General features: G+C 38.3%; 1 protein-coding gene across 3 annotated transcripts in view; it reads left to right on the top strand.

Moving 5' to 3' along the window:
* The window catches only part of BRWD1 (bromodomain and WD repeat domain containing 1), a 113,570-nt gene that overhangs the window by 80,383 nt on the left and 8,862 nt on the right, over positions 1-24,325 (top strand). The window contains exons 36-42 of one of the 3 annotated variants that reach the window (XM_073360451.2): positions 6,816-6,968; positions 7,288-7,457; positions 10,465-10,697; positions 11,924-12,121; positions 12,739-13,716; positions 17,634-18,614; positions 18,983-19,247. In XM_073360451.2, coding sequence (XP_073216552.2) covers positions 6,816-6,968; positions 7,288-7,457; positions 10,465-10,697; positions 11,924-12,121; positions 12,739-13,716; positions 17,634-18,614; positions 18,983-19,005 — 2,736 coding nt within the window. In that variant the 3' untranslated portion in view covers positions 19,006-19,247. Of the gene's footprint in view, positions 1-6,815; positions 6,969-7,287; positions 7,458-10,464; positions 10,698-11,923; positions 12,122-12,738; positions 13,717-17,633; positions 18,615-18,982; positions 19,248-24,325 lie in introns of those variants that run through there. The other 2 variants (XM_073360442.2, XM_073360460.2) reach the window with 2 other exon arrangements.

Here is a 24,325-nt window from a genome sequence, read left to right on the forward strand (position 1 = left end):
ATTGAGGGCTGTCTGGTCAGATCCCACACTCTGGTTCTGTAAGAAAGGTTAAGGAACAGTTCGGCTGGTCTCGTTCATACCATACCTCGTGCCTCACAGCAGTCGGACTTTGATGTAATCCCTGTGGCAGCAGGACCAGGGTCAGTTCAGCTACCTCTTCCAGATGTATGCATGTGGTGTCTCTGAATGAGGGTCATCATTGCCTTCAGTTTCGGATTTTGAGATGCCGAGGAAGAACAGCATAGAAGCAAGATGGCCAACTCTAGCAGTGCGAGTTCCTGTGCATCAGAACTATGCATCTTGTCTGATTCTGGGAAGGCTGCCACAGTTCCAAAGCAGCGTCCTGTTCTACCTCTAGCTTCAGTAACAAAAGAGACAAGACCATGAGTGTCTTCAGATCCACTGGTTTCAGAGTAGCAGCCGTGTTAGTCTGTATTCGCAAAAAGAAAAGGAGTACTTGTGGCACCTTAGAGACTAACCGATTTATTTGAGCATAAGCTTTCGTGAGCTACAGCTCACTTCATCCGATGCATACTGTGGAAAGTGTAGAAGATCTTTTTATACACACAAAGCATGAAAAAATACCTCCCCCCCCACCCCACTCTCCTGCTGGTAATAGCTTATCTAAAGTGATCACTCTCCTTACAATGTGTATGATAATCAAGGTGGGCCATTTCCAGCACAAATCCAGGGTTTAACAAGAACATCTTGAGGGGGGTAGGAAAAAACAAGGGGAAATAGGTTACCTTGCATAATGACTTAGCCACTCCCAGTCTCTATTCAAGCCTAAGTTAATTGTATCCAATTTGCAAATGAATTCCAATTCACCAGTTTTTCGCTGGAGTCTGGATTTGAAGTTTTTTTGTTGTAATATCGCAACTTTCATGTCTGTAATCATGTGACCAGAGAGATTGAAGTGTTCTCCGACTGGTTTATGAATGTTATAATTCTTGACCTCTGATTTTGTGTCCATTTATTCTTTTACGTAGAGACTGTCCAGTTTGACCAATGTACATGGCAGAGGGGCATTGCTGGCACATGATGGCATATATCACATTGGTGATATATGTGATACATTCTTAAACCCCCCCCCCCCCCCCCGACGTTCTTGTTAAACCCTGGATTTGTGCTGGAAATGGCCCACCTTGATTATCATACACATTGGAAGGAGAGTGATCACTTTAGATAAGCTATTACCAGCAGGAGAGTGGGGTGGGGGGAGGTATTTTTTCATGCTTTGTGTGTATAAAAAGATCTTCTACGCTTTCCACAGTATGCATCCGATGAAGTGAGCTGTAGCTCACGAAAGCTTATGCTCAAATAAATTGGTTAGTCTCTAAGGTGCCACAAGTACTCCTTTTCTTTTTGCGAATACAGACTAACGCGGCTGTTACTCTGATTTCTGACACCAGACTCCCCGGTGGGGAAGCAACGGGCCATTGCTGACCTGCTGCACATTATACCATCTCAGATTCTAGGCAATTATTTGGATTGTTCTAAACCTATTGCTTATGTCTGTGTGTGCTTATGTCTAATAAATTGAAGTTTTAGATAAGAGCACGCTTACTTGTATTAATCTTCCATCAGATAGAATTGCTGTGCTTTCATTGATTTATTCCTGACAGCCCCTGGAGTGAAACAGTTTAAGTTACCGCTGCTTTGGGTTTTGAAAACCCTGGGTAACAGTGCCCAGGGACTTACTGATGACCATGCCAAGACCTCTTTAGTTACTCTTCTTGTAGAGGCGACATTTCATCTGCAAGGAATCTGAAAGCCCAGAGATCCTGTGGTCTGATTCCCCTGGATCTGTTGATGTCACTCCCCATCCTGACTGGGTTTTTGTAGTCGGCCAAATTTGTTTGGTCCGATCCCACCTCTTGTCTACCTATCTTAAAGAAGGCGGACAAACTATACCAGCTACCCTTGGACAGGTTCTCGTATTTTCATACCCACCCTGTGAACAACTTGCTGGTAATAGTTGCTGCCAGCAACAGGGCAAGGATGGGACAACTACACTTCACCCTGAGTGACAGAGGGGAAAGAAGATTGACTCATGGAGGAGAAAGGTGTTCTCCTCATCCCTCGGTATTAGGATGGTGAATTGGTGACTTATCAGGCAGTTATGGCTTGTGACCAGTTCCTTCTCTGGGAGAATGTTGTCTTCTCCAGGATGTACCTAAAGACAGGAGAAGGTTGTCTAATGCTATCTTATTGGAGGGTCAGAATGTAGCTAGGTATTTCCTCAGAGCTTCCTTCAGTGCCTCAGACTGCTGCCAGAGGATTGGGTCTGCTGTGGCTATCAGGATGCATACATGGCTTTGATCCTCTTGTATAATTATGGACACCAGAAGTAAGCTTGGACGATCTCCCTTTTGAAGGGGAAGGTCTTTTCCGTATAAAGACTGGCAACTTACCAGAAAAACTGAAGGATGCAAGTTTGACCGCTCAGTCTCTGGGATTAATCCCACCCATTGAAAGGAGGCCTGGCCCTCCTTTCAGTAGCAGAGGCAGCAATGCTCCCAGCCTTCAGCACCCTACTTTTCATCCAGTCAGAGACTCAAATTACCAACAACCTGCAGCCTCACAGAACGGTTGCAGAAAGAGACCTTTCAAACAAGGTTGCAAACCCAAATAGCCCACTTCCTCATCAGCCCCCTCATTCCGGAACACCAAGTCTCAGTTTTGACATGATGTCTGAGAGTCTAGGACCAGCCAGCTACCTTTTTTCTACCCACTCCTTTGGAGACAGGCTCTACCCCATTTCATCCACAAATGGAGGCAGGCAACATCAAACAGTGGATTTTAGAGATCATGGGAAAAGGCTATGGCATTCAATTAAGAAATGCTGTCTTCCTCAAACTCCCCTTTCTATCCCTCCTCAGGGACCCCTCTCATGAGGCAGTTCGCACAGAAGTGGAGAAGTTGCTTTGTTAGGAGCAGTCAAGGAGATTTCTGCTTACCTGAAGGGTCATGATTTTTACTTCTGATATTTTGGGGTGCTAAAGAAGAATGAGGGGGTTCTGATCGATATTAAATTTAATGGAATTGAATAAATACATCTGGAAGTTTCATTTCCATATGCTGACCCTGTCTTCAGTAATCCCTTGCTGTCAGTCCTGGATTGGTTCCCAACTCTCAATCTAAAGGACACTAATTTTCACATTTCAGTTTCAGAAACATCAAAAGTACCTTTGATTTGTGGTAGCTGGGAGCCATTTCCAGTACAAGGTGCTTCCATTTGGCCTTTCTGCAATACCCAGGGTATTTACAAAGTGTCTCTCTGTGGTAGCGTTGTATCTGAGGAAGCAGGGTATATTTGTTTGCCCTTATATGAACGATTGGCTATCAAAAGCTGCTGTGGTGAGGACTTTTCACATAGTTACTATGACCAGTCTTTTCTTCTTAGCATCCGAAAGTCAATCCTCTGTTCTACACAAAGGATCCTTTTCATAGGTGCCATATTGGACTTAGTGGTAATGAGAGTTTTTCTACCTGATGACAGGTTTCTCAAAATGAAGTAAGTGTCAAGAATTTGAAGTTGCCCCACATAGAGGGTGAGGTTCTTCCTGAGTCTCAGGGGTTTTATGACAGCCACTACCTATGTGACTGTTTGCCAGTTTAAAAATGAAACCTGTGAGGCAGGTCCCAGGCTTACAGTCGAAGTTGAGCTAGCCTTCAGCTGTTGGTCACTATACTTCAGAACATCATAGTCTCTCTGGACTGGGGGGCAAGCAGGACAAACATGCTCTGAAGTGTGCAGTTCAGTTCTTCAGGTTCATCTTGGACAGTGATTTCAGATGCCTCACCCAATGGTTGGGGGCGGTATGCTTGAATCATTTAAACAGTTCAAGGACATTGGTCTTCTCAGGAAAGAACGTTGCACATCAACATACTGGAACTAAGAACAGTTCATCTCGCTCTAAGAGCATTCCTCCATCAGCTGCCAGGAAAGGTTGTGCAGCTAGTAACAGACATGTCTGAAAAGTATTATATTAACAAGCAGTGGATGATCATTCCGCCTCCTTGTTTGCAGAGGTGATAAATCTGTGGGATTCATGTATCTACTATGAAATGTATCTTGTGGCACTACATTCGGCTGGGGAAAGCAATGTAGTTGTGGATAGTCTCAACAGAGACTGCTCTCAGATGCACATGAGGTCCCTAAAGATTAGGTGGTTGACCATATTTTCCAGATGGAGTCAACCCAAATGTGGACCTATTTGCAACTACGTTCCAAAGAACATGTCATTCTTCCTGTTCTAGAGTGGGTAGGAACAGACTGTGTCAGATGCTTTCCTGCTGCGCTGAGGAGAGGGGTCTGATGTGTTTCTTTTTCCCTTGATACAGCAGGTGATAGAGAGTTGTTAGGATAAGGCAAGATAATACTCATTGCCCAATCTTGGCCACATTAGCAGTGGTTTACTGATCTCCTTCAACTGTCCAGTGGAGTCTTCATATACCTCCCTCTGTCTCCAGACCTCATGTCCCGCGAGGGGGACAGGATTTTTCATGTAAGTCCCTTCGCTTGAGCGTGTATGGTCATACTTTGTCTGCTCTTGAGCAGTCGTGTTCATCTGTTCATACTAGTTAACTCTAGATAATGGTCCATTAGAAACTGTTATTTCCTAAAATGGTCTAGTTTTCAGGCATGGATGCAGAGGAGGTCTGATTCTCAATATTGGTTGGACTACTTAACGTACTTTAAAAAATCAAGAGTTGTCTAGTCTAACACATCATTAAAGGTCCATTTGGCAGCCATCTCTACGTATCCTGCTTTCGTTGATGGTAGATCGCTGTTTGTTCTTGCTTCAGTTAAAAGGTTTATAAAGGTGTATCTAAGATATGTGCCTCCTGTTAGGGACCCTCTCCTTTCCTTAGACCGGTTTTGACCATGTTGGTGAAATCTCATTTCGCCCCATTGGCTAAATGTTCATTTTATCATTTGGTGTTTGACTTTCACATTAATCAGTCTGTTAATTTACCATTTTTTCCTCTGAGCTACATTCTAGTGAAAAAAGATCTGTCCTCCATACATTGGCTGCCATAAGGGCACTTGCCTATTTTTTGGACAGAACTAAGAGCTTTTGTAAAATGACTAAATTGTTTCATATGCCAGGAACAACATGGGGTATACCGTTTCTTCTCAGACTATTTCCTGGTGGATTAAGCAATGTATTGCTGAGCGTTAAACACGAGCAAAAATTCCGGTAGCTGCTTCGATTCAACCACATTCCACTAGAGCTGCGTTGCTGCTTTCTTTTCTTGTCTGAGGCAGATGCCTCAGACTGAGATTTGCAAAGCTGCAACCTGAACTTCAGTGTTCCCTTTCACCAAGCAACGTGCTCTGGGGTTGGCAAAGTGGTGCTTCTGTTTTTATTCCCTGTTCCAACCTCCAGGTTAGTCTCAGTACTGCTTGTCAATCTTTCCCATAAGTAGGAATATGCAGAGCCACTCTCAGAAGAAATGAAGATTACTTACCAGTAACTGGAGTTCTTCAAGATGTCTCTGCATATGCACACTTCCCACCCTCCTCCTCCTTTCTGTCAGAGGCCTTGTGATTATGTCTCTGGCTTTGCAGTGGAAGGACCTGAAGTTGGGCGGGTGCTTCGTGCCCTTTATAGTCTCCACCTCAGTGGTGGGATACGAGAGTCCTATATCTGTTTCTGCTAGAAGAGGGTTCAACCAAAAGGAGGTGGAGTACCCATAAGTGGGAAATGTGGAGTCATCTCAAAGAACTCAGGTTACAGGTAAGTAACCTTCATTTCTTCCTAATACTTCCTCTGACCCTATTAAGAACACATCACATAACATGTAAGAACCAAAGTGTGCCATTAGTCATCTTGTTCATTTACTTGTATATTATGTCTTCCTAACAGTTTTTGTTCTAATGTTTTTTAGATTATAAGATATCTGTAGCAGGGACTGTCTGTGTGTGTTCAGTATTCTGTACAATTGGGCCCCAATCCTGGTTGGGGTCTTTGCATGCTAAAGTAACATAAATGTTCAGTAATACTCAAAGGTTCGGAAGAAAGTAGTGTTACTCTTCCGAGCTCTGCCCAGTTAAGATGACAAAATAAGATAATGCTCCAATAGATTATGTTGTCTGGGTTCTAGTCCTTGAGTTTGGCTCTCCCTTTATTGAGGTTCAAATACACCCATGGGCTCTGTTGGACTCCATGGTGGGGCTCAGATGCCTTGCTGGGCACTGCGCAGCCCCTTCTTAATTGAGGGGAGGGGAGAAGTAAGTGGTGGTATCTCTTAAGCCTGCCCTGTAAACTCAATCTACCAATTTACATAGTCACTTGGAGTAGATAGTATGAAAGATCTATGCAATGATCTTCCCTCTGCTTTGATAATTGGTGAAATAGTCAATGTTGACATTTAATGTTAACTCAGGTGCCCAATAATGATAACTTGCATTGAGAAGAATGGGGACAGTTTACCCACTCAAAGCTATAAAGCCCTGTGGACTCAGACATCACTGCATTAGCTGCTCTTTGTTTATATTCACGGTTTTCTCTGCTACCATAAAAGATGGAAACTTTTAAAAATGAAAGCTGCTGTAGTATGTACTCCCAGGTGGGACAGCAGCAACAGAGGCTGAACCTAAGCCATCTGAACCTAAAAGCTTGAGTCTTTTTTGCTGGGGTTGGGGTGTTTAAATTGCTGAGGTCAGAGCTCAAGACTTGAGACTATTCAGCTGTCCTTATTGTGCTAATAGAAATAATAAAATAACACACCAAAATTCTTCTGCTTTATTGTCTATATGCCCTTTTGAGCAACTGAAATTTTTTTGCTCCGTATCTTTTATCTAGGACTACAGACATATTATAGACACTCCAATGGACTTTGGTACAGTGAAGGAGACGCTGGAAGCTGGAAATTATGACAACCCGATGGAATTATGCAAAGATATAAGACTAATATTTAGCAATGCAAAATCTTACACTCCAAGTAAAAGATCAAAGGTAACTTTTTGTACGCTATGCTTTCATAATAGTCGTCAGGTTGGGCTAGGCTTCATTTAGTGTTGGGTCCTTTATTAATACCTATTTAGTAATGCAACAGAGCAAGCTACCAGTCTGGTGGGTTTGGACAAAGAATAGAGTGCAACAAAAGTATTCAGAAAAAGTAGGTGTCAGTCGTATGTCTCTTGTAGCTCTAATTTATGCTGAGTCATTTTGTCATTTTCTCCAGATGGTCTCTTCAGTAAATTCTTGTTTTTGTAAAACACTCAATTTACTCGTAAGATACTTTGTAATTTAAAGTTAACATCTCTTTATTTAGATTTATAGTATGACCTTGAGATTATCAGCGCTATTTGAGGAAAAAATGAGAAGAATCGTTTCAGACTTTAAAACTGGCCAAAAACACAATGAAAGACTACGAAGAAGCCAGAGATGTAATAGGAGGTTGCAAAGTCATAGCATGGTACAGCACCCTAACAAAACACTCAGGTAAATAGATTAAAAAGATTAATGCATTTGGGGCATTTTCACTATTGTAAAAATTATGCTTGTTGCATCAGTTTTGTAAGATGGCAGCATGATCTCCTAGGATTAACTTATTAGTTAAATGGTTAATTATAGTGAAATATTTAGTACAATTTTTTTTGCAGCAGTGAAGACTCGCAAAGAAAGTCCTTTGTGTAGTGCAAAATAAATTTATTACAAAACAGTTATGAGCTTATGAAGTAGAACCATTTTTAATCTCCGCTTTAGCCAGACAACCAAATTTTAACTGACTGAAATTATATGAAAGCTGGAAGGCTTAAATGATAACCAATTACAAGTTAGTAAAAGTTGCTAGCCATAATAAGGATAAGTTGTTATAACCAAGCATATATAGTAGGAAGTTATATTCCACATGTATTGTAATGTGGTGTTGGTAGCTCATGGTGAAGTTTACCCAAAATTTCCAAGAAAATAAGCCTCAATATCCCTAATGCAACATGGTTAATTCCATGTTTTATTCCACACTTTGTGTGCGTGCATGGTGGTGTGGCAAGAAGTCTCTGAGGGTCAAACCTCGTGGTGGTAGTGATTGATGCAAATGTAATTAGTCTAGATTTATCACCTACAAATCATTTTCAGCTGCTTCTCCACCAGTCCTTTTAAATGTGTTTTTCCCTTCTGTGCTTGCTATCCAGAGGCAATGGCTCTCATTGCCTAGCAACGTGTATTTGGATATATCCCTTTCTGTTGCCACCCAGCCATTCTGCTGCTGGCAGCAGAAGAAAGGTCCACCTACTTTGGCCAAATACAGTTCTTTATTTCCCTACTGTTTCTGGCAAGTAGTGAGCCAACTTAGGTTTTCAGCGCTTAACTGTAGAGCATATGGGGGCAGTGGCAGGTGCGCTGAGCTTATTAGGATCTGTTACAGGAGTATTCCTCACATTCTCAATCTGCTCCCTTCCCTCTACCAAACAGCAGGCAAGTATGGCTGAAATAAAGAAACACATAAAGAGCAGGCAATGCTCTATCTGAAACATCAGTCTCATTCATATCTGAAAAGGAATTGTGTGTGACATGTTCCCAGCACACAGACCTTCACTGAGCCGAGGATTAGGGTTTCAGAGGATTATTGAGACCTCATTTCCTCTTCAGCAGAATTCAAGGAGTGCTTCAGATAAGTCTCTGCAAATTACAAGACACATCTTGACCACAGCATGCACTTCTTGTCCCTCAAAAAGAATCTCTGGCTGTATGAATTTGTGGCTGCTTAATTAGAAAAATCTTTTTAGTGAGTCTATAACCCAAAGGAACCAAGTTACCACTTAGTATCCTAAAGTGGTAGGTATTTTCTAATGTGAGCAAACAAAATGGCCTCCTTCAAGGCTCCCCAGAAATCTCTGGATGACTTTCCTATATGTGGTGGATTCTCAATCTAATTCTTGCCCCATGTCTTTGCCCATGAAAGAGGACAGGGGGAGGAGGTCACAGAGGGGAACACTTGGTATGCTCCCAGCTAAAAGTCTGCTAGGAGGTAGCTATGGAAGAAGTGTACAAACGTCCCATAAACCAAGAGATGTAGTTTTATGTGTAAGTCTCTTAAGACAAGTAGAACAGGTGCAAGAGGTGCAGAATTCTCTCTGGCTAAGGCCAAGTCCACACTAAAGATTTCTGCCAGCCCAGTTGTGTTGGCCAGAGAGTTGAAGAGGTGTGGTTCTTGACCAACATAGTTGTGCTATCAGAAGCCCCTAGTAGTACACGCAACTATACTGGCAAAGTTGCACTTTTACCCGTGTACTTTGTTTTTTGCTTAGGTGTGGTGGAATAATATTCTAGTAAAATCACAGTTTTGGTGGTATAAGCTGCGTCCAGGGTAGGAGCTCTTTGCCAGTATACTATACCGGTATAGCCATACCAGCAAAGAGCCCTTAGTGCGTATGTGGCCTAAGTGTACAAGGATGCCTTATTCTAAACAATGAAGAACTCAAGATTTAAAGGACTAGTATATATGTTAATTCAGGGCTTTATCAGGTAACAAATTTTCCCTTTAGGCTTTTTTAATGCTTTAATTTCATTTATTAGAAGAAATATTTCTGGTGTCGAACAAGTGCTCTTTCTCTCTTCCATTCCTCTACCAGAAGAGCATTGTTCTCCAGTAATCAAACTGAACCCCAGGCTTGTGTGCAGCACTCACACAGGTTAGATTTGAGTTACGGTGGAAAACTATAGACTTCGTGTATTCATATTTCTGGGTACTCACATTTTATTTCAGAGAGCAGGATCTTTCTCCCAGGTTGTACCTGTTAGCTGGTGTCTTTGGGACTCTGTTTATCATAGGATATAATTGGTACACATGGTCCTTTTAAATGCCTATTGCAACTGATAAGTGAGGATTCTAGGGTACATCAGAAATCCAAAGGCAGCTGCTGCAACTTGGAAAATAGGGGGAAAAACATGATCAGCCTCAGATTTATGTATATATGCATAGTTGATATCTAATCCATTTCCTGATTTAATTAGATATTTTCACTGTAGGTGTAAATTGCACTTTTACCATGAGCACTTAGCATCAGCTACTGAGTTGTGAATGGTTTCAGAGTAGCAGCCATGTTAGTTTGTATTCGCAAAAAGAAAAGGAGTACTTGTGGCACCTTAGAGACTAACAAATTTATCTGAGCATAAGCTTTCGTGAGGTACAGCTCACTTCATCGGATGCATTCAGTGGAAAATGCAGTGGGGAGATTTATATACATAGAGAACATGAAACAATGATTGTTACCATACACACTGTAACGAGAGTTACAACTGCAGACATAATAAAATGTAATATTTTAGTTCACAAATTTAATCGCTTTTCACCAAGTTGGAAATGGTACTGAATACAGTCTGTTTTCTAGCAATAGCAATTATTGCCTTTTATCCAAGTTTCCAAATATTTCATTATTTCCTATTGAAATATTCTGCTCGCTTACATTGTATATTACAGTTATTTCTATTTCCTTTGTATGGCTAGAAATGTGAAGCAGAAACCCTTAAAATCTCAGGCAAAAATTGAATCTGAGCAGGAAGATTCTTCTACCCAACCTACCTCTAGCAGAGCAGCATGCGTTACAAGCCATAAAATAAATGCTAGCACCTATCCCCACAGTTCTGGTGAATCTTCTGATTCTGCTTGCATGTCCTCACGTGAAAGAAATGGAAAAGCTAGAACTACACCCGTAACAAATCATTCTGTGTTGTCATCAGGTGAGAAACAAAATCTGTTTTAAAAGTTGTGTTTGCTTATATATTAAACTTTAGCTATAAAATGTTTGCTAATATTTTTTTGCCTTTGTAGGCAAAGTTACCATAATTCCCATAAATTCTAGCTAAATAACTCTTAAAAATACAAAGCTTTTAAAATGCCTTCTGTAGGAAAACCTTGTCTCTGAGAACTGTGAATGTTTTGTAATAACATCTTGTGTTTTCATGCCGTTTGCATGTTAAGTATAGAAGTCTTCTGTTTTAAAGTTGTATAGAACCCAATAAGTTTCTTTAGTTTCAGCTTTTACTAGTGAAAAGCCTGCAGTAGGGGAAACTTATAAGTAAAAATACATTTATAATCAAAGAAGCAGACTTGTACACCATCTTTCAATCCTGTTGGTAATAGTCTGTGTGCCTGTACTCAGTTTCACATGGGGAGTCATCACGGAGCTAAATGGCTTGTTGAGGGGTGCGAGGGAGAAAAATGGTCCTGTCAGCTATACTTATTTGCTGCTTTAAAAATCTTCTGCTAAATGTGAAAATGGAACCTTGAAGTCTCAGACAACAGTCTTAGCAAACAGTGCTTGTGATGAACACTTTGAACTTGCCATGTCAGTACATTTAACACATAAATATGATTTATATTTAACTGTGTGTGTATTGCACACAAAACGCTATGCCAAAAGGCTATTAAGATTTCAAAGTTACGCACTCAGATGAAAGGAAGTGCTGGAATTAATGTTGCCTATGCAACACATGAAGGCCGCCCTGTCATATATCACATTTTTATTCCAAAGCATGAAGGTGCCAAACTCTTAAAGAAGAAGCCACCACAATTTTATTAACATTGCAAAGCCTTCCTTGAAAATGGCTGAACATTTTTAGCTGAACCTTAAAAAAAGAAAAAATGCCACCAGACAATGTAGCATGAAAAAATTCAGCCCACATACTTAGTTTGGCAAAGTCATGAGCAACTGAAAACTGTCTTACAATGGAAAATGTCAGCCAGCTATCACTCACTATAGGTGACACTACCAGTGCCACCTATAATGTATGCCCTACTGTCATTGTCGTCTATAAACAATACACTGTGAAACTAATTATATGGAAGTGATATGTGTAAGAAACATTCTGTAACGTGTAAACCAGCAAATTACAGCTACTAATTAATTTTCAAGGTAACTAATTTGCTGTGTTCCTACTTAGAATTCTAATATTTTTTTTACCAGAAAGTGAAATAGAAGGCTCTTCGGCTTCTTCCTCTGCCTCCTCATCAGGATCTTCCTCCTCTTCTTCAAGTAGCTCAGAGGAAAGTAAAGAAAGCTCTATGGCTCTTGCATCCCCAGTATTACACAATGGCATATCCAGAGCAAAGAACAGCAGCTTTAGGGAAACCAGAAATAGAGCAGCTCAAAGAAAGCAAATGGGTAAGATTCAATTAGTGTTTTCTGTGAATGGCCAATAACATAAGAAAATGCACATTCAGTAGTTACTATGTGGTGCAATTAAGTTCATGTTAATAACCCTTAGAAAAGTTAAAACTGTATGTTAACATTTTGAGTACGTGACTGAGGCTAGCTTAGTGGCATGGCACTTGTACCAATACTGTTGCTGTAAGAGTTAGACTTTTCTCATCTTACTGTCTGCTCTGGTGAAATAATTAACATTAGCACTGAAGAAAGTTACTAGTAAGGCAAAGAGATAGTCAAACAGTGAGGATGAAGGTTTTGCAACTCCCTTAGTTTTTAATTATAAAAAAGAAATTGAATACAACTGATACTGATGGTATAATGATGGTTTAAATACAAATAAAGCAAGCTTCAATTCACGGTGAATGCTCATCTTTTAGATTTGTGAAGAATGAGAATTGTTACCTTTATTTTCTAGTTAAATAAAATGTTCCATGTAAGTTGCAGCTACTACTACATTTGTACTTCAGTTCAGTTTGTGCCTGAGTTGAACTTGTTTGACTTTACAGGAAATTAAATTTAACATAAATGGGTGTCCTTATATTTAAAATTGACAGCGATCCTTTATTTTATAGGATCGGTTTCTCAGGGGAATAGAAATATCAGAAAAACTGCCAGGAAAAGGCTATATAGAAGTGACTCTGAAAATACTTCAGCAGTGGCTTGTGAATCATTGAGTAACAAAACTGGTAGACATAGAAAAATTCCACGCAGAAGTGCTACTGTGGCTGCTAATAAATTAAAGCTGATGAGTGATGTGGAGGAAGAGATCTCCAGTTCAGAAAGTATTGGCATTGGAAGCAAGAACAGAAAACTGCCCCACCGCAATGCTTCTGCTGCAGCCAGGAAACTGTTGTTGGAAGGCTCTGATGATGAGACAGGTTTAAAGTCTGAAAGTGAAAAAGAATTAAAAGAACCGTATGCAAGGAAGAAAAAACTTTCTCAGCCTGGTTCATCTGCTGCTAGAAGAAAATATATTAGTGAATCTGAAGATGGAAGTTCAGATTCTGAAACTGATACAAGAAAGGCACAAAAAAATAGGCAAAGCAATAGCAAAAAACCACCACACAGGAGAGTCTGTGCTGCATCTCCTAAAATTAAAAATCCCACAGTAGAATTTTCAGAGGATGACTCCAAAAGCCATAAGTCAGAGGATGGGATCAGTCAGGAAGTGTCCAAACAGTCAACTTCTACACACAAACAGCATGCAGTGAGCAACTCATCTGAGGATGAGGAAGATTCTGAGTCACGCAGGTGGAATGGTAGAAAAATCAAGAAGGTGACGAGTCAAAAACCTGTAACTCCATTCAAAAAAGCAAAAGTCTTGAGTGACTTGGAGGACACAGCAGAGTCTGAAACAGAAGTGAAGGAGAATGGAAGAAGTTCTGTGTCAGAGAGCATGGAAACTTCTGGGACTGCAGGGAGCTCAAAATCTGGACCGGATGCTAGTTTCAATTGCTCTTCTAATTTAGCATCTGAAACTGATACCAATAATAGTAACTGTAGCGATGCCATAAACACAAAAAGGAGGAAAAGGGAAGTCACTAAAAAAGGTATGTTTAAAAACTTAATGTAACTAAATCTGATACTGACTAAATTAAAATGTAGGATTGGTGGTTATTAGGAAGATTTGGACTACTCAAAATGGGTTCCTTGCCATTCTGAAGGAAACTTGTGTAGGAATATTGTAAAGTGCAACAATGATAGACGTATAAAGGTGTATGCTGTTAAAATTGGGTAGTGATCAGTGTAATTTTTCAGAGGAAAATTATTTCCCTTCCTCATGGCACTAGATCTCTTGATGAATGCTGAGTGTCTTACTATTCTGGAAGTATATTCATATGAAACTATTAATGCAAATATACTATTATATCATTTTTAACTTGTACTTTCTGTCCACATTGTAATATTTAGCACAGATGACAAAATATTCTTCAGTTGAGAAACATATTTAAGTATGAATTGTTTCATTTCATCCAGTAAGTTTACAAATGGTTTCACTGGGGACAGTTCATTAGTAGAATATGGAGTGTTATGGGTGACTCAGATATTGCCTTTGATAAGCTGTGCATTCAAGAATCAATAAATATGTATGTTCTAGATTCTGTTCTTGAATGTCCTCATGATAACTATAGCTAGAGTATATAGCACACAGCCACTATTAAGGTTACCTGAGTGTTTTCTTTCTGAAAGCCCATTTTCGTTTATTACAGCCTGGTGAATTTTTCACCTTTCAGGCTGGTTTCCACCTGAGGGTGGTCATGTTTTTATAAATGTGAGCAAAGGCATTTCTGCAGTTTTTGAGAATGAGTAGTTTGGAGGTGGGAAAATGCTTCCCCTATTCTTTAAAAACAGGACCGTGTAATTTTTAAAATATTTTTTATATATATATTTATATATTTATATATTTTTTTTAAAAACAGCTCCAGTTCTGGGAAGAAAGTAGAAATTTTGCATGGCTATAGGGCAGTGTTTCTCACCCTTTTTGATACCAGGGACCAGCTTGCTGCCTTCCTAAACTCTGCCAGGGAAATCTCAAGGATCAGCACCAGTCCGCGGACTGGTCATTGAGAAACAGATATAGGGTAATATTTTCAAAAGCACCTCACTGACTTAAAAACTTTCTCAGTTAGATGCTTTTCACAATGTTACTCATAGGCCTTATATTGGAGGTGCACTTTAAAGTAAGTGTTCCGATTAGCTCAGATTATCACTTTTTTTTTTTAAAACGTGCAGGCATTGTACATTTTTAATAACAATACTTTTTAAAAATAACTCCTGGAAATATAAAGTAAAAGGGCTGTTAATGCAGTCGCATAAAATTTTGAATAGAAATAAGTAATATGGTGCCCTCTATGTTGTCATGGGTATTTAATAAGGTTTCTATGATTTCCAGAGAAGCCCTGCTTCATTCAGTGAGATGTTCAAAAGTTCTTGCAAACCCCATATCATGGTTTGTCTACACACAATTTCTGCCTCAATTTAACTAAATTTATAGTTGTAAGCAAAACACATTTACATCAGTATGAAAGTGTTCACACTGAGGAGTTGCACCAGTTTGAGTAAGTTTGTTTTTAAACTGATTTATGTAAATTGGTGCAAAAACTCTGTAGACCAGCTCTCACGTTAGGTATTTTTGTGCAGTCTGGCCTAGTTTTATATCTAGGCATATAATGAGAGTCATATTTGAATTATTTCCTTTTTCTAGCATATTTCCTATGGAAAACATAAGATTGCAAAGTGAAGCGCTCAAGTCAAGAAATGTCATGTTTTAAGGTTGCATCTGAATACTTTGTATATTTGCCTCAGAAAAGTAATTTAAATTTTACGATCAACAGGGATTCTAGAAATCCTTTTGCCACAGGAAAAACTCGAAATTTGCATTTTTACAGAGAATCTTTAGTTTTTACATTTTGTGAAAAAATAACATGTATACAGTAGAACCCCATTTATGTGAGCCTCCATTATCCGGCTCTCCATATTAACCAAATTGGTGCTGTCGGTTGTCAGCCCCAGGCAGTGGGGCTCACAGCTGAAGCTCTTTGCCCATTCTCTGGATTATCCAAATTTTAGATGATCTGATCTGGCCCTGGCCCCAATTAGATCAGATAAAATGGGGTTCTGCTCTATATTGTGGCTAGGGAAGAAGTTCAGCCTTTCATTTTACTCATTGAAGAAAACAGATTTTGGGTTTTTTTTTATCGGACAGTTTTGTTTTTATCATGGGAAAGCTAGGATCCCTGATGATCACTTACTATTTTTTCCATAGATTTCCTGCAGGTTCCTGTATTCTAGCCCAAATTGTTTGCATTTACAATGGTGTAAATTAGGAGTAAATCAGCTGAAATCAATTAACTCTACTCTGAATTTACATGAATATATGAAAAAATGAATTTGAATAAAATAATATTTGGCCCTCAATATGCAGGTTGGATTTGTGTACAGCAGCAAGTGAGCCCGAGATGTGTACTCATTTAACTGTGAGAAAAACTTATTAAATATTTGTATTTTTAAATTAAATGTATTTGCATAGAGAAAATCTTTTTTTTTGTTGACAGCTAGCATTTTATATTGTGTACACTATTCCTTTTTGCTTCTAAGAAGCAAGTTATAAATAAATGTTGAATCCCTGCCGGGTCCACTGCAGACTCTACCTGCTCACTAAATGAAGATGGGGCCCTGTGAAAAAAGTTAACCTTTAGTTTGGCGTGTCCTGACTGAGTGCTTCATAGGCAGCCTTAACGTTGCTTTAACTTACATTTTCTATAAAATGCAGTCAGACCCTGATGTCAGCTAGCACTTCCTAACTAATCATACAGTATCTTTCGTAAATGTAAAATAATTATTGCTACAAAAATGACTTAATCGTTTGGGGTTTTTTAAAACACGGAAATATTTCCTTTGCTTATAGGTTTGATAAAAGTATATATTTGCAAAACAAAGTTTGGGCTGAAGTTGACCAGATATAATGTCCTTTTATCATTACATCTTCCTCATCAAATCTGAATTACGCATTTTCTGGATTTTTTGGATTAAATAAAACAAGTTTTTGGAGTTCTAGAATACTAGTAGTATGAATTTTTTTTCTACTTTTTAGATTCATTTCTTAATTCCTTTGTTTTAATTTTGGGGCTTTTATTTAACAGACTTAATATGGTGGTCGCCCACAGCTTTCTGTTGCCACAGATGACATGGTAATTTTTTAGGGCTCTGATTCATTCAGATAGTTTTGCATCACTCTGGGTCAAAGCAAGTATAAAACCAGCTGACCAAAGTTAGTAAAAGGATTACCCTGGTCTCAGCACATCTCCAGGTCACCTAAAACTGTTGTACCTATGCTGCCACAGCACAGAACATGTCAGAGGGAAAGGCACATATCCAGGATGGGCTCCAGTGATTCCTGGCTATTGGATAGGCATTTGGAGCCATGGAGAGCCAGGAATAAGAAGAGCAACGTGGAGTTGTGCTCATGCACTGGGAACTCACCTTGATGGCCCAAGGATTAGGGGAATGCAAAGGTGTTTGAAAGCCATCTTTGAATGGCCTTTGTCCCATATCTGGTCTTTTACCAAGAACAGATCAACCAAACTGCAACAAAACAAATAATATTTTTTCTTGCAGGTGCATTCTTAAAATGGGGGTGAGGAGATGGACTTTTCAGGGCATGTAATTCAGAGAACGTAAAAATCATAGGTGGAATGATGATATAGTTGGCCAAAACCTTAATTGCTCTCCACCGAATATAACATGTAATATGTTTGAATTACCCTTGCTATTATAAAATAAAAATACAGGTGTTTTTATCACCTTATTAAACACACAGTGTGAGCTGTTCTCCAGTGCTATTCGGGTTTGTACATTGTTAGTACTAAAATATAAATTTTTCTTGTTCTGTTTTAAAATATTTGTCATAAATTTGTCATATTTAATTTAACAAATATTTAAATCATTTTTATTTTTTATATTATAGGATCTTTCTCTCAAGAGAATGGTCATAGCAGAAGAGCTACCAGGAAAAGGTTCTATGGGAGTGACTCAGAATATTCAAAGGGGGCTTACAAAATAGTGAATGACAAAGATGATGGTCGTAGAAGAATTCCACGTAGAAGTGCAACTGTGGCTGCCAGTAAATTAAGACTAATGAGTGATGTGGAGGAAGAGATCTCCAGCTCAGAAAGTGTTGGCATTGGAAGCAAGAACAGAAAACTGCCCCACCGCAGTGCCTCTGCTGCAGCCAGGAAGTTGTTATTGGATGGCTTTGAAGATGACACAGGTTTAAAGTCTGAAAGTGAAAAAGAACTAAAAGAACAGTATATTAAACAGAAAACGCTTTCACAGACTAGTTCATGTGCTAGAAGAAAATATATTAGTGAATCTGAAGATAAAAGTTCAGATTCTGAAATAGGTGCACAAATGGCACAAAAGAATAGGCAAAGCAATGGCCATAAACAACCACACAGGACAGTCTGTGCTGCATCTCCTAAAATTAAAAATCCCACAGTAGAATTCTCAGAGCAGGACTCCAAAAGCCATAAGTCAGGGGATGGGAGCAGTCAAAAAGTATCCGACCAGTCAACTTCTGCACACACACAACATGCTGTGAGCAACTCTGAGGATGAGGCAGATTCTTTGTCAGGCGGGTGGAATGGTAGAAGAATTAAGAAGATGACCAGTCAAAAGTCTGCAACTCTTTTCAAAAAAGCAAAAGCCTTGAGTGATTTGAAGAACACAGCAGAGTCTGAAACAGAAGTGAGGGAGAATGGAAGACGATCTATGTCAGAGAGAATGGGACCTTCTGGAATTGCAGGGAGCTCAAAATCTGGACCTGATGCCAGTTTCAATTGCTCATCTAATTTAGAATTTGATACTGATTCCAATAGCAGTAACTATAGCAATGCCACAAACACAAAAAAAAGGAAAAGGAAAGGAAAAACAAAAGTCATTAGAAAAGGTAAAAATTTTAAAGCTAATGCATCTAAATCTATGATATTGTCTAGACAGAGGAAACGACGTAGGATTAATATGGATAATAATGACTGGGAGGATTTGGACTATACAAAATATGAAAGAGCTCCTCAACGCTCTAAAATCAGAACTAGAAATCAGGGTAGAAAGACTGCAAGATATGATGATAGAGATTTAGACAGTGTGTTCCAACTGGGAGATTATAGAACATAATGGAGGGAAATCTATTCCACTTTTGTGGTAATATTAGAATTCATGATGAATGGTAGCTGTTCTTTGTCATGAGATTCAGGGAAAACATTTATATTTTTCTGTGAAAAACTTAATCCTGTGACTATCCTTGTCGTATTTCAGATTGCATTTGCTGGTCCATGTAGCAGTATGTAGCAACTGATACCAAAAATGTTTCATTTTGGGGCAGTATTTTAGTGGAGACTGAAATGTTACTGCTCAGAGTAACAGTTTTCAAAACCAGTTGAACACTGGCCTGTATGTTGCTAGCACAATACTGAGGATCGGTGCTATATGAGAAAATTGATGGCAAGAGTTTTAGAAATTTCAGAATCTCAAAGTGGACTGTTCTAGCACCTGTTCCTTATTCTAAAGACTTCATCTAACGGTAACCTACTTTTATAATAAGTCTTATCATTAGTCCTGTTGATCTTGACATCATGAGTAAAGTAACAGTTACTTTACAAAGTAGAGAACTATTTTTATTTTTCCAAATTATTTGCTTTGTTAATGCAGTTGAATACATAAGAGCCATTAATTTAAATTTAAATAATTTGTATTGTTTGACTGAAAGGTGTTGTGTTTTAATACAGTGTTGCTTCCATGAGGTAAATTGGAATCTGCAAAATTATTTATTTTAATTTTTGTTTTGATGGCAGTTTTGCTACCTTTTTTTTAGGTGAAAACATAGTGTGTCCAGGATAGCAATATTCTGGTATTTATTTGGTGTCTGCATGCACTCCTGTTCTTACTATTGGTGTAAATTTTTAAGATGATAAAGCTTTTTGTCCAACAGATACAGTGATGTCCCCTATATCTGTTTCTCCAAATTTCATGGGATATTCTGATTTTTCATGTGTTCAGCCAAAGTGTTAAGTCACTCTTATGGTCCTTAAGAGATTTTCTTATGTACAGCATCTCATTGGCAGACAGTTGATAATGAATAGCCCAAAGTTGTAGTCTCATAGAAATGTTCATTAGCTTAATTTTGCTTTTGCAGTTTCAACCTATTCTCGAGTTTATTCTTCTCCATTTCTCATCTTTCTTTCATATGCATTTCCATGTGCTAAATGAGATGTAATTCCAGTTTGGGAATTTTTTTGGCAACTTGGCTCATCAGAATGACATTGGGATTCACTGGGCCATATCTAGTGTGTCGCTACAACTTCCTCTTTTAGGAGATTGGTGGTTCTTTCATAGTTGAGCCAACTTTAAAGACTCTTTACAGTCTTTATATTCTCTTTTCCTAACTATTCCAAAGATGTTAGGGAGATAGACACTAGTCCCAAAAACTGCTCTAACTACCTTATCTCCATCTTCTCCCCTCCCCCCCAACCTCCCAAAAAAAGATTGCAAAAAGTAAAGAAAGAACATCCCAAGTGCCCTAGCAGACCTTACTTTAGAGAATTCCCACAAATATTGCAACAGAAGCAATTGGGCAAGTTTTTTTTTACTTGTTCTTTTTGTTCTATTGTAAGTGGGAGGCATCTATACCATCCTCGTAGGGACTACAACTAGTTTTAGGGCTTGGAGAATTCTCATGACTTGTAATCCCCAGTAAAGGGGATTGAATCTAGCATATGGAGTTGTGGTACATGGAACTTGTATACATACTCTTTAGAAAAATCTCTCTCTCTCGCTTTCATCTCCTTTTTGCAGAGTGCTTTTTTTAACTATACTGCAGAAGGACCAGTCTTTTCCCTGGAGAGGTCTGCGCTTTGTGAAGCCAGAACATGTATAGCTTTACTTGTGGTTAGCACCCTACATATATTTTCAACTTCATGTAGCAATCAGTAGGTTGAATAGGAGTGTGGGGGAAATAGAGGCATGTTTTTACAGTAACTCTAAGATCCTGGATGAAATAATACTGTAGCCAGCAATGGTAAATAATTCACCAGATAGTAAACTGAATAAAGGAAAAGTAAGAATTTAATATTTTATATTCATATTTTGTTAGCCTATATTGTACCTTTGCATAAATTATATCTCTTATAGCTGCAGTACTCTTCCCCCTTTTTCTAGTCTCAAAATTGTTGTTGAATTTAAAGTAACATGCCCATGTACTACTTGACTCAACTTCTAAAAACTACTTTTTTTTTTGTTTGCTTGACACCAAACATGATTAAGAATGAAAACACAAAAGATAACATTTAACTACTCTGCCCATCTTGCCTGGGCGTGGGCTTGAAGAGAGGGTTACTATCTTTCATACCCCACTGTAAAAAAAAAAAAATGGGGCCCAGAGTTATTTTCCACCTCTAACTTCACAGCTGAAGAAAGATGACCTGCCTTAACTGCATTATAATAAGTTAAAATCTTCATGTTAAAGTTACCCTTTTCCAGTTATTAATTCAACCAAAATAATTTCTTCAAACTACCAAATATGAGGGGGGAGGATATGGAGTTGGGTCATCACTGTGTTTCTAACACAAACTTATCAAAATGTTGCCATTTCGTTCTTGCAAACTGACCTACATTTTTCTTGATTGCCACATAACTTATTGTCACACTTTAAAATGAGTATTGTATGCCGCCTTCGGCAGATAGTTTTGATATATTTTTGTGACATATGGATATATGTTTACATGGGGTGAGAATCTCAGGAAGAAAGTCATCTAAGGTGTTTTGTGACTAATTCTGCTATCTTGGCAATTTCCCACAAGAAAATTTTTGACCTGTTAAGATCTAAACACTTATTAATTTCTGCCAAATGCACCAAGTGATTTCTAACATCAATTAAATGTATAAGAATGGCAGGTAGAGTAGATGATCAGCAACAAAACAGTCACTGAGCCCTTGATTGCCCATTAAACTTTATATGTAGCTGCATTGCCATAGATACTTAGTTCTGTTCAGTTAATATTTTTTAAAGTATTGGCTTTATTTTCAGCACCCTTCAGTAACTTTTTGGTATTAAATGGCTCTTATCTGAAACTTGTTTTGTAAGTAGAAAATATTTGAATCCACTATATAACTTACTATTTTTGGAGACATGAAAAATTATTTTTCAAATTCTTTGAAGAGTTTTTTTTAATATTGTAAAAGGGAATCTTTAATTTTTATATAAAATATTACATCCAATTTGAATTTATATATTTTGTGGTAGAAAGGAAAGAGAAGTGATATAAACACCAAGGAAAATTTTCCTGACTTAAGACTTTATGTATTTCCTTTTAAAAGAAAAAAAGAGCTGCAAAATGCTATCTGTTCAAAGGTGATCAGTTAAAGATTTTTTTCTTAAACTTCTGTGGGAAAGTTGTTAACCATGATAAATGTGAAAAGTGCCAAAATAGATCAGCCAGCATTGAGCTTTGATTTTTTTTTTTTTTTTTTCTGGGGCAGGAGGGGGAATTGTTTTGCCATTGGTATGAAAGGTGGATGTTTTAACCTGTCATCTTCTGCAGCTTGAAGAAAATCTGGTTTATATCCCTTTTTTCCCTATTACTCTCTGGTTAAATTGTAGCTCTCAATGTATTGTACTTTTATGTTCTTGGATTCAAAATGTTAATATGTCTTCCAGTTTCTGGTATCTTAAATAGAGCAAAAATTCAAATATGAATCATTGTCTCCTCTCTTAATGAAAGAGTGCTAATCCTTCCAAAAAAAAAAAATTATACAATTCCTGAGTTAAAATGTGTCGGTTTATTTTTAATGTTTTTTCTTTACAAAGCAATAATTGGTTTTTAACAGCTAGATCAAACTGGCAACGATAAATACAGGTTTTTTAACACTGGATCAGTGGTGCAAAACCAGCCGTGAGGGCCACATCTGTTAATGCCAAACCTGAGGGATGCATCTAATTAATATAGTAAATTATGAAGTATTTTAATCTGAGAGATAGTTTATCCATAGAGCTTCTTGATGTCTTGCTTTTTTTTGAAGGTGGCCATACTTGTCATGGAATAATTATACTTTATATAGTACTCCTCACTCCCCAGATACAGCAGCCAACGCATTGAAGTGCTGATAAAATAGAGCAGTGTGATTGCTGACATTGTGTTATGGTTTGTTTAAATTGGTGTCCCTTTAAGCAATAAAATACTGCCCTCTTAAAATATAAGCAATGAAATGAGGGCATCTAATTTTAAGGGAAAGACTGAAAGACAAGATAGTATGTGTCAGGCAACACGAATGTTCTGAAACTTCTAGAAAAGCAAAGGTGTTCTTTATAAAATGAGAAGGGATGGAAAGAGTTCTGTGCTGCATGGGGCTCACCACAGCTGAAGCATAATCAACTGCTGATCTTGGATGAGATAAGATCTGTGTTGAGAGTAGTATGTAAAAACACGTGCATCATGGTACAAAGCTAAAGATGTGGAATCAAAATGTATTCAGAGCCAGCATCCTTAAGGGTTTCAAAAACCAATAGAGCTGATTTAAAGAGACACTGATTAGCACATTTCAAATGTGAGTTGCAAATATCCTTAGGCACCACATCTGCCCAGGAGGACAACTGCCATTTCTGTGCTTTTATAATTTTCCTGTCTTTAAAATGGTTTTATCTCCTCTATTGCTGTGTAGAAAATCCCACACATACAGGAGAAACTATTCTTTTATGTAGAGGAAAAAGTGAAACTAAATGTTGGCAATATTTTAGTGTAAATATGCAAAGGAAAACTAAAAATGGGAAATTTATTTTCTCATTTTTTCATTTATAGTAATTTGGGGGATTACTCAGACAGTAATGTAATTATTTTAAGTTGATGGGTGTCCTGCTCCTCAAGAGGCAGCCAATATGACAAATGTAAGGCTGTCATAATATAATTGTGATAGTTTAAATTAGTATGCAGCTCCACTCTGAACAGGCTGCATTGGTTTCTGCTGAAACTTAGGCTAATTTGACCCAAATTCACAGTTTTAGTGCCCTGAAAAAACATTTTCCATTGAATTTACAATTTACCAAAAAAATTTCACTCAGCTCTAACTGGACACAGTAGAATGAGGTTTATATGATGATTCATTTGAAAGCACTGCAGCTATTTAGTTTAGTCACTTTACTCCAGATTTTCCAAAACCAAAGAATTAAGGATGTTCTCAAGTTTATCACTGTTAGAGTGCACAGATCAGTGATGGGGTGGAGGGGAGGTGTCAACATTTTATAGTCCCTACCTGTCCTGTTCTAGACTGGAAGAAGAGGAACTCTTTCTTTGGAACATCAAGCATCAGGATGAAATTGGTGATTCAGGCAAACACTGTTCTCTGGATCTTCAGGGTACTTGTCTGCACAGCCAAAATCATTGCATCACAAATCACTTTGCAGTATTGGGTCAGTGCTTCCAAAGTCCAGCATTTCTGGTTGTCCTGGCAGCACCACCATTTATGGTAATTCTAGCAACTGCAGTAGGAGATTTATTGTATATACTCCTTTGATTGGCTTGTGTGAGGGGAGACATTTTTGGGGGGCATTTACATTTAATTGGGACATCTCCCAGGGAACTAATTAAGCTTAGTAATACTAAATAACAA

The sequence above is a fragment of the Lepidochelys kempii genome, chromosome 1, assembly GCF_965140285.1.
Source record: "Lepidochelys kempii isolate rLepKem1 chromosome 1, rLepKem1.hap1, whole genome shotgun sequence".
In the NCBI taxonomy this organism is placed as follows: Eukaryota; Metazoa; Chordata; order Testudines; family Cheloniidae; genus Lepidochelys; species Lepidochelys kempii.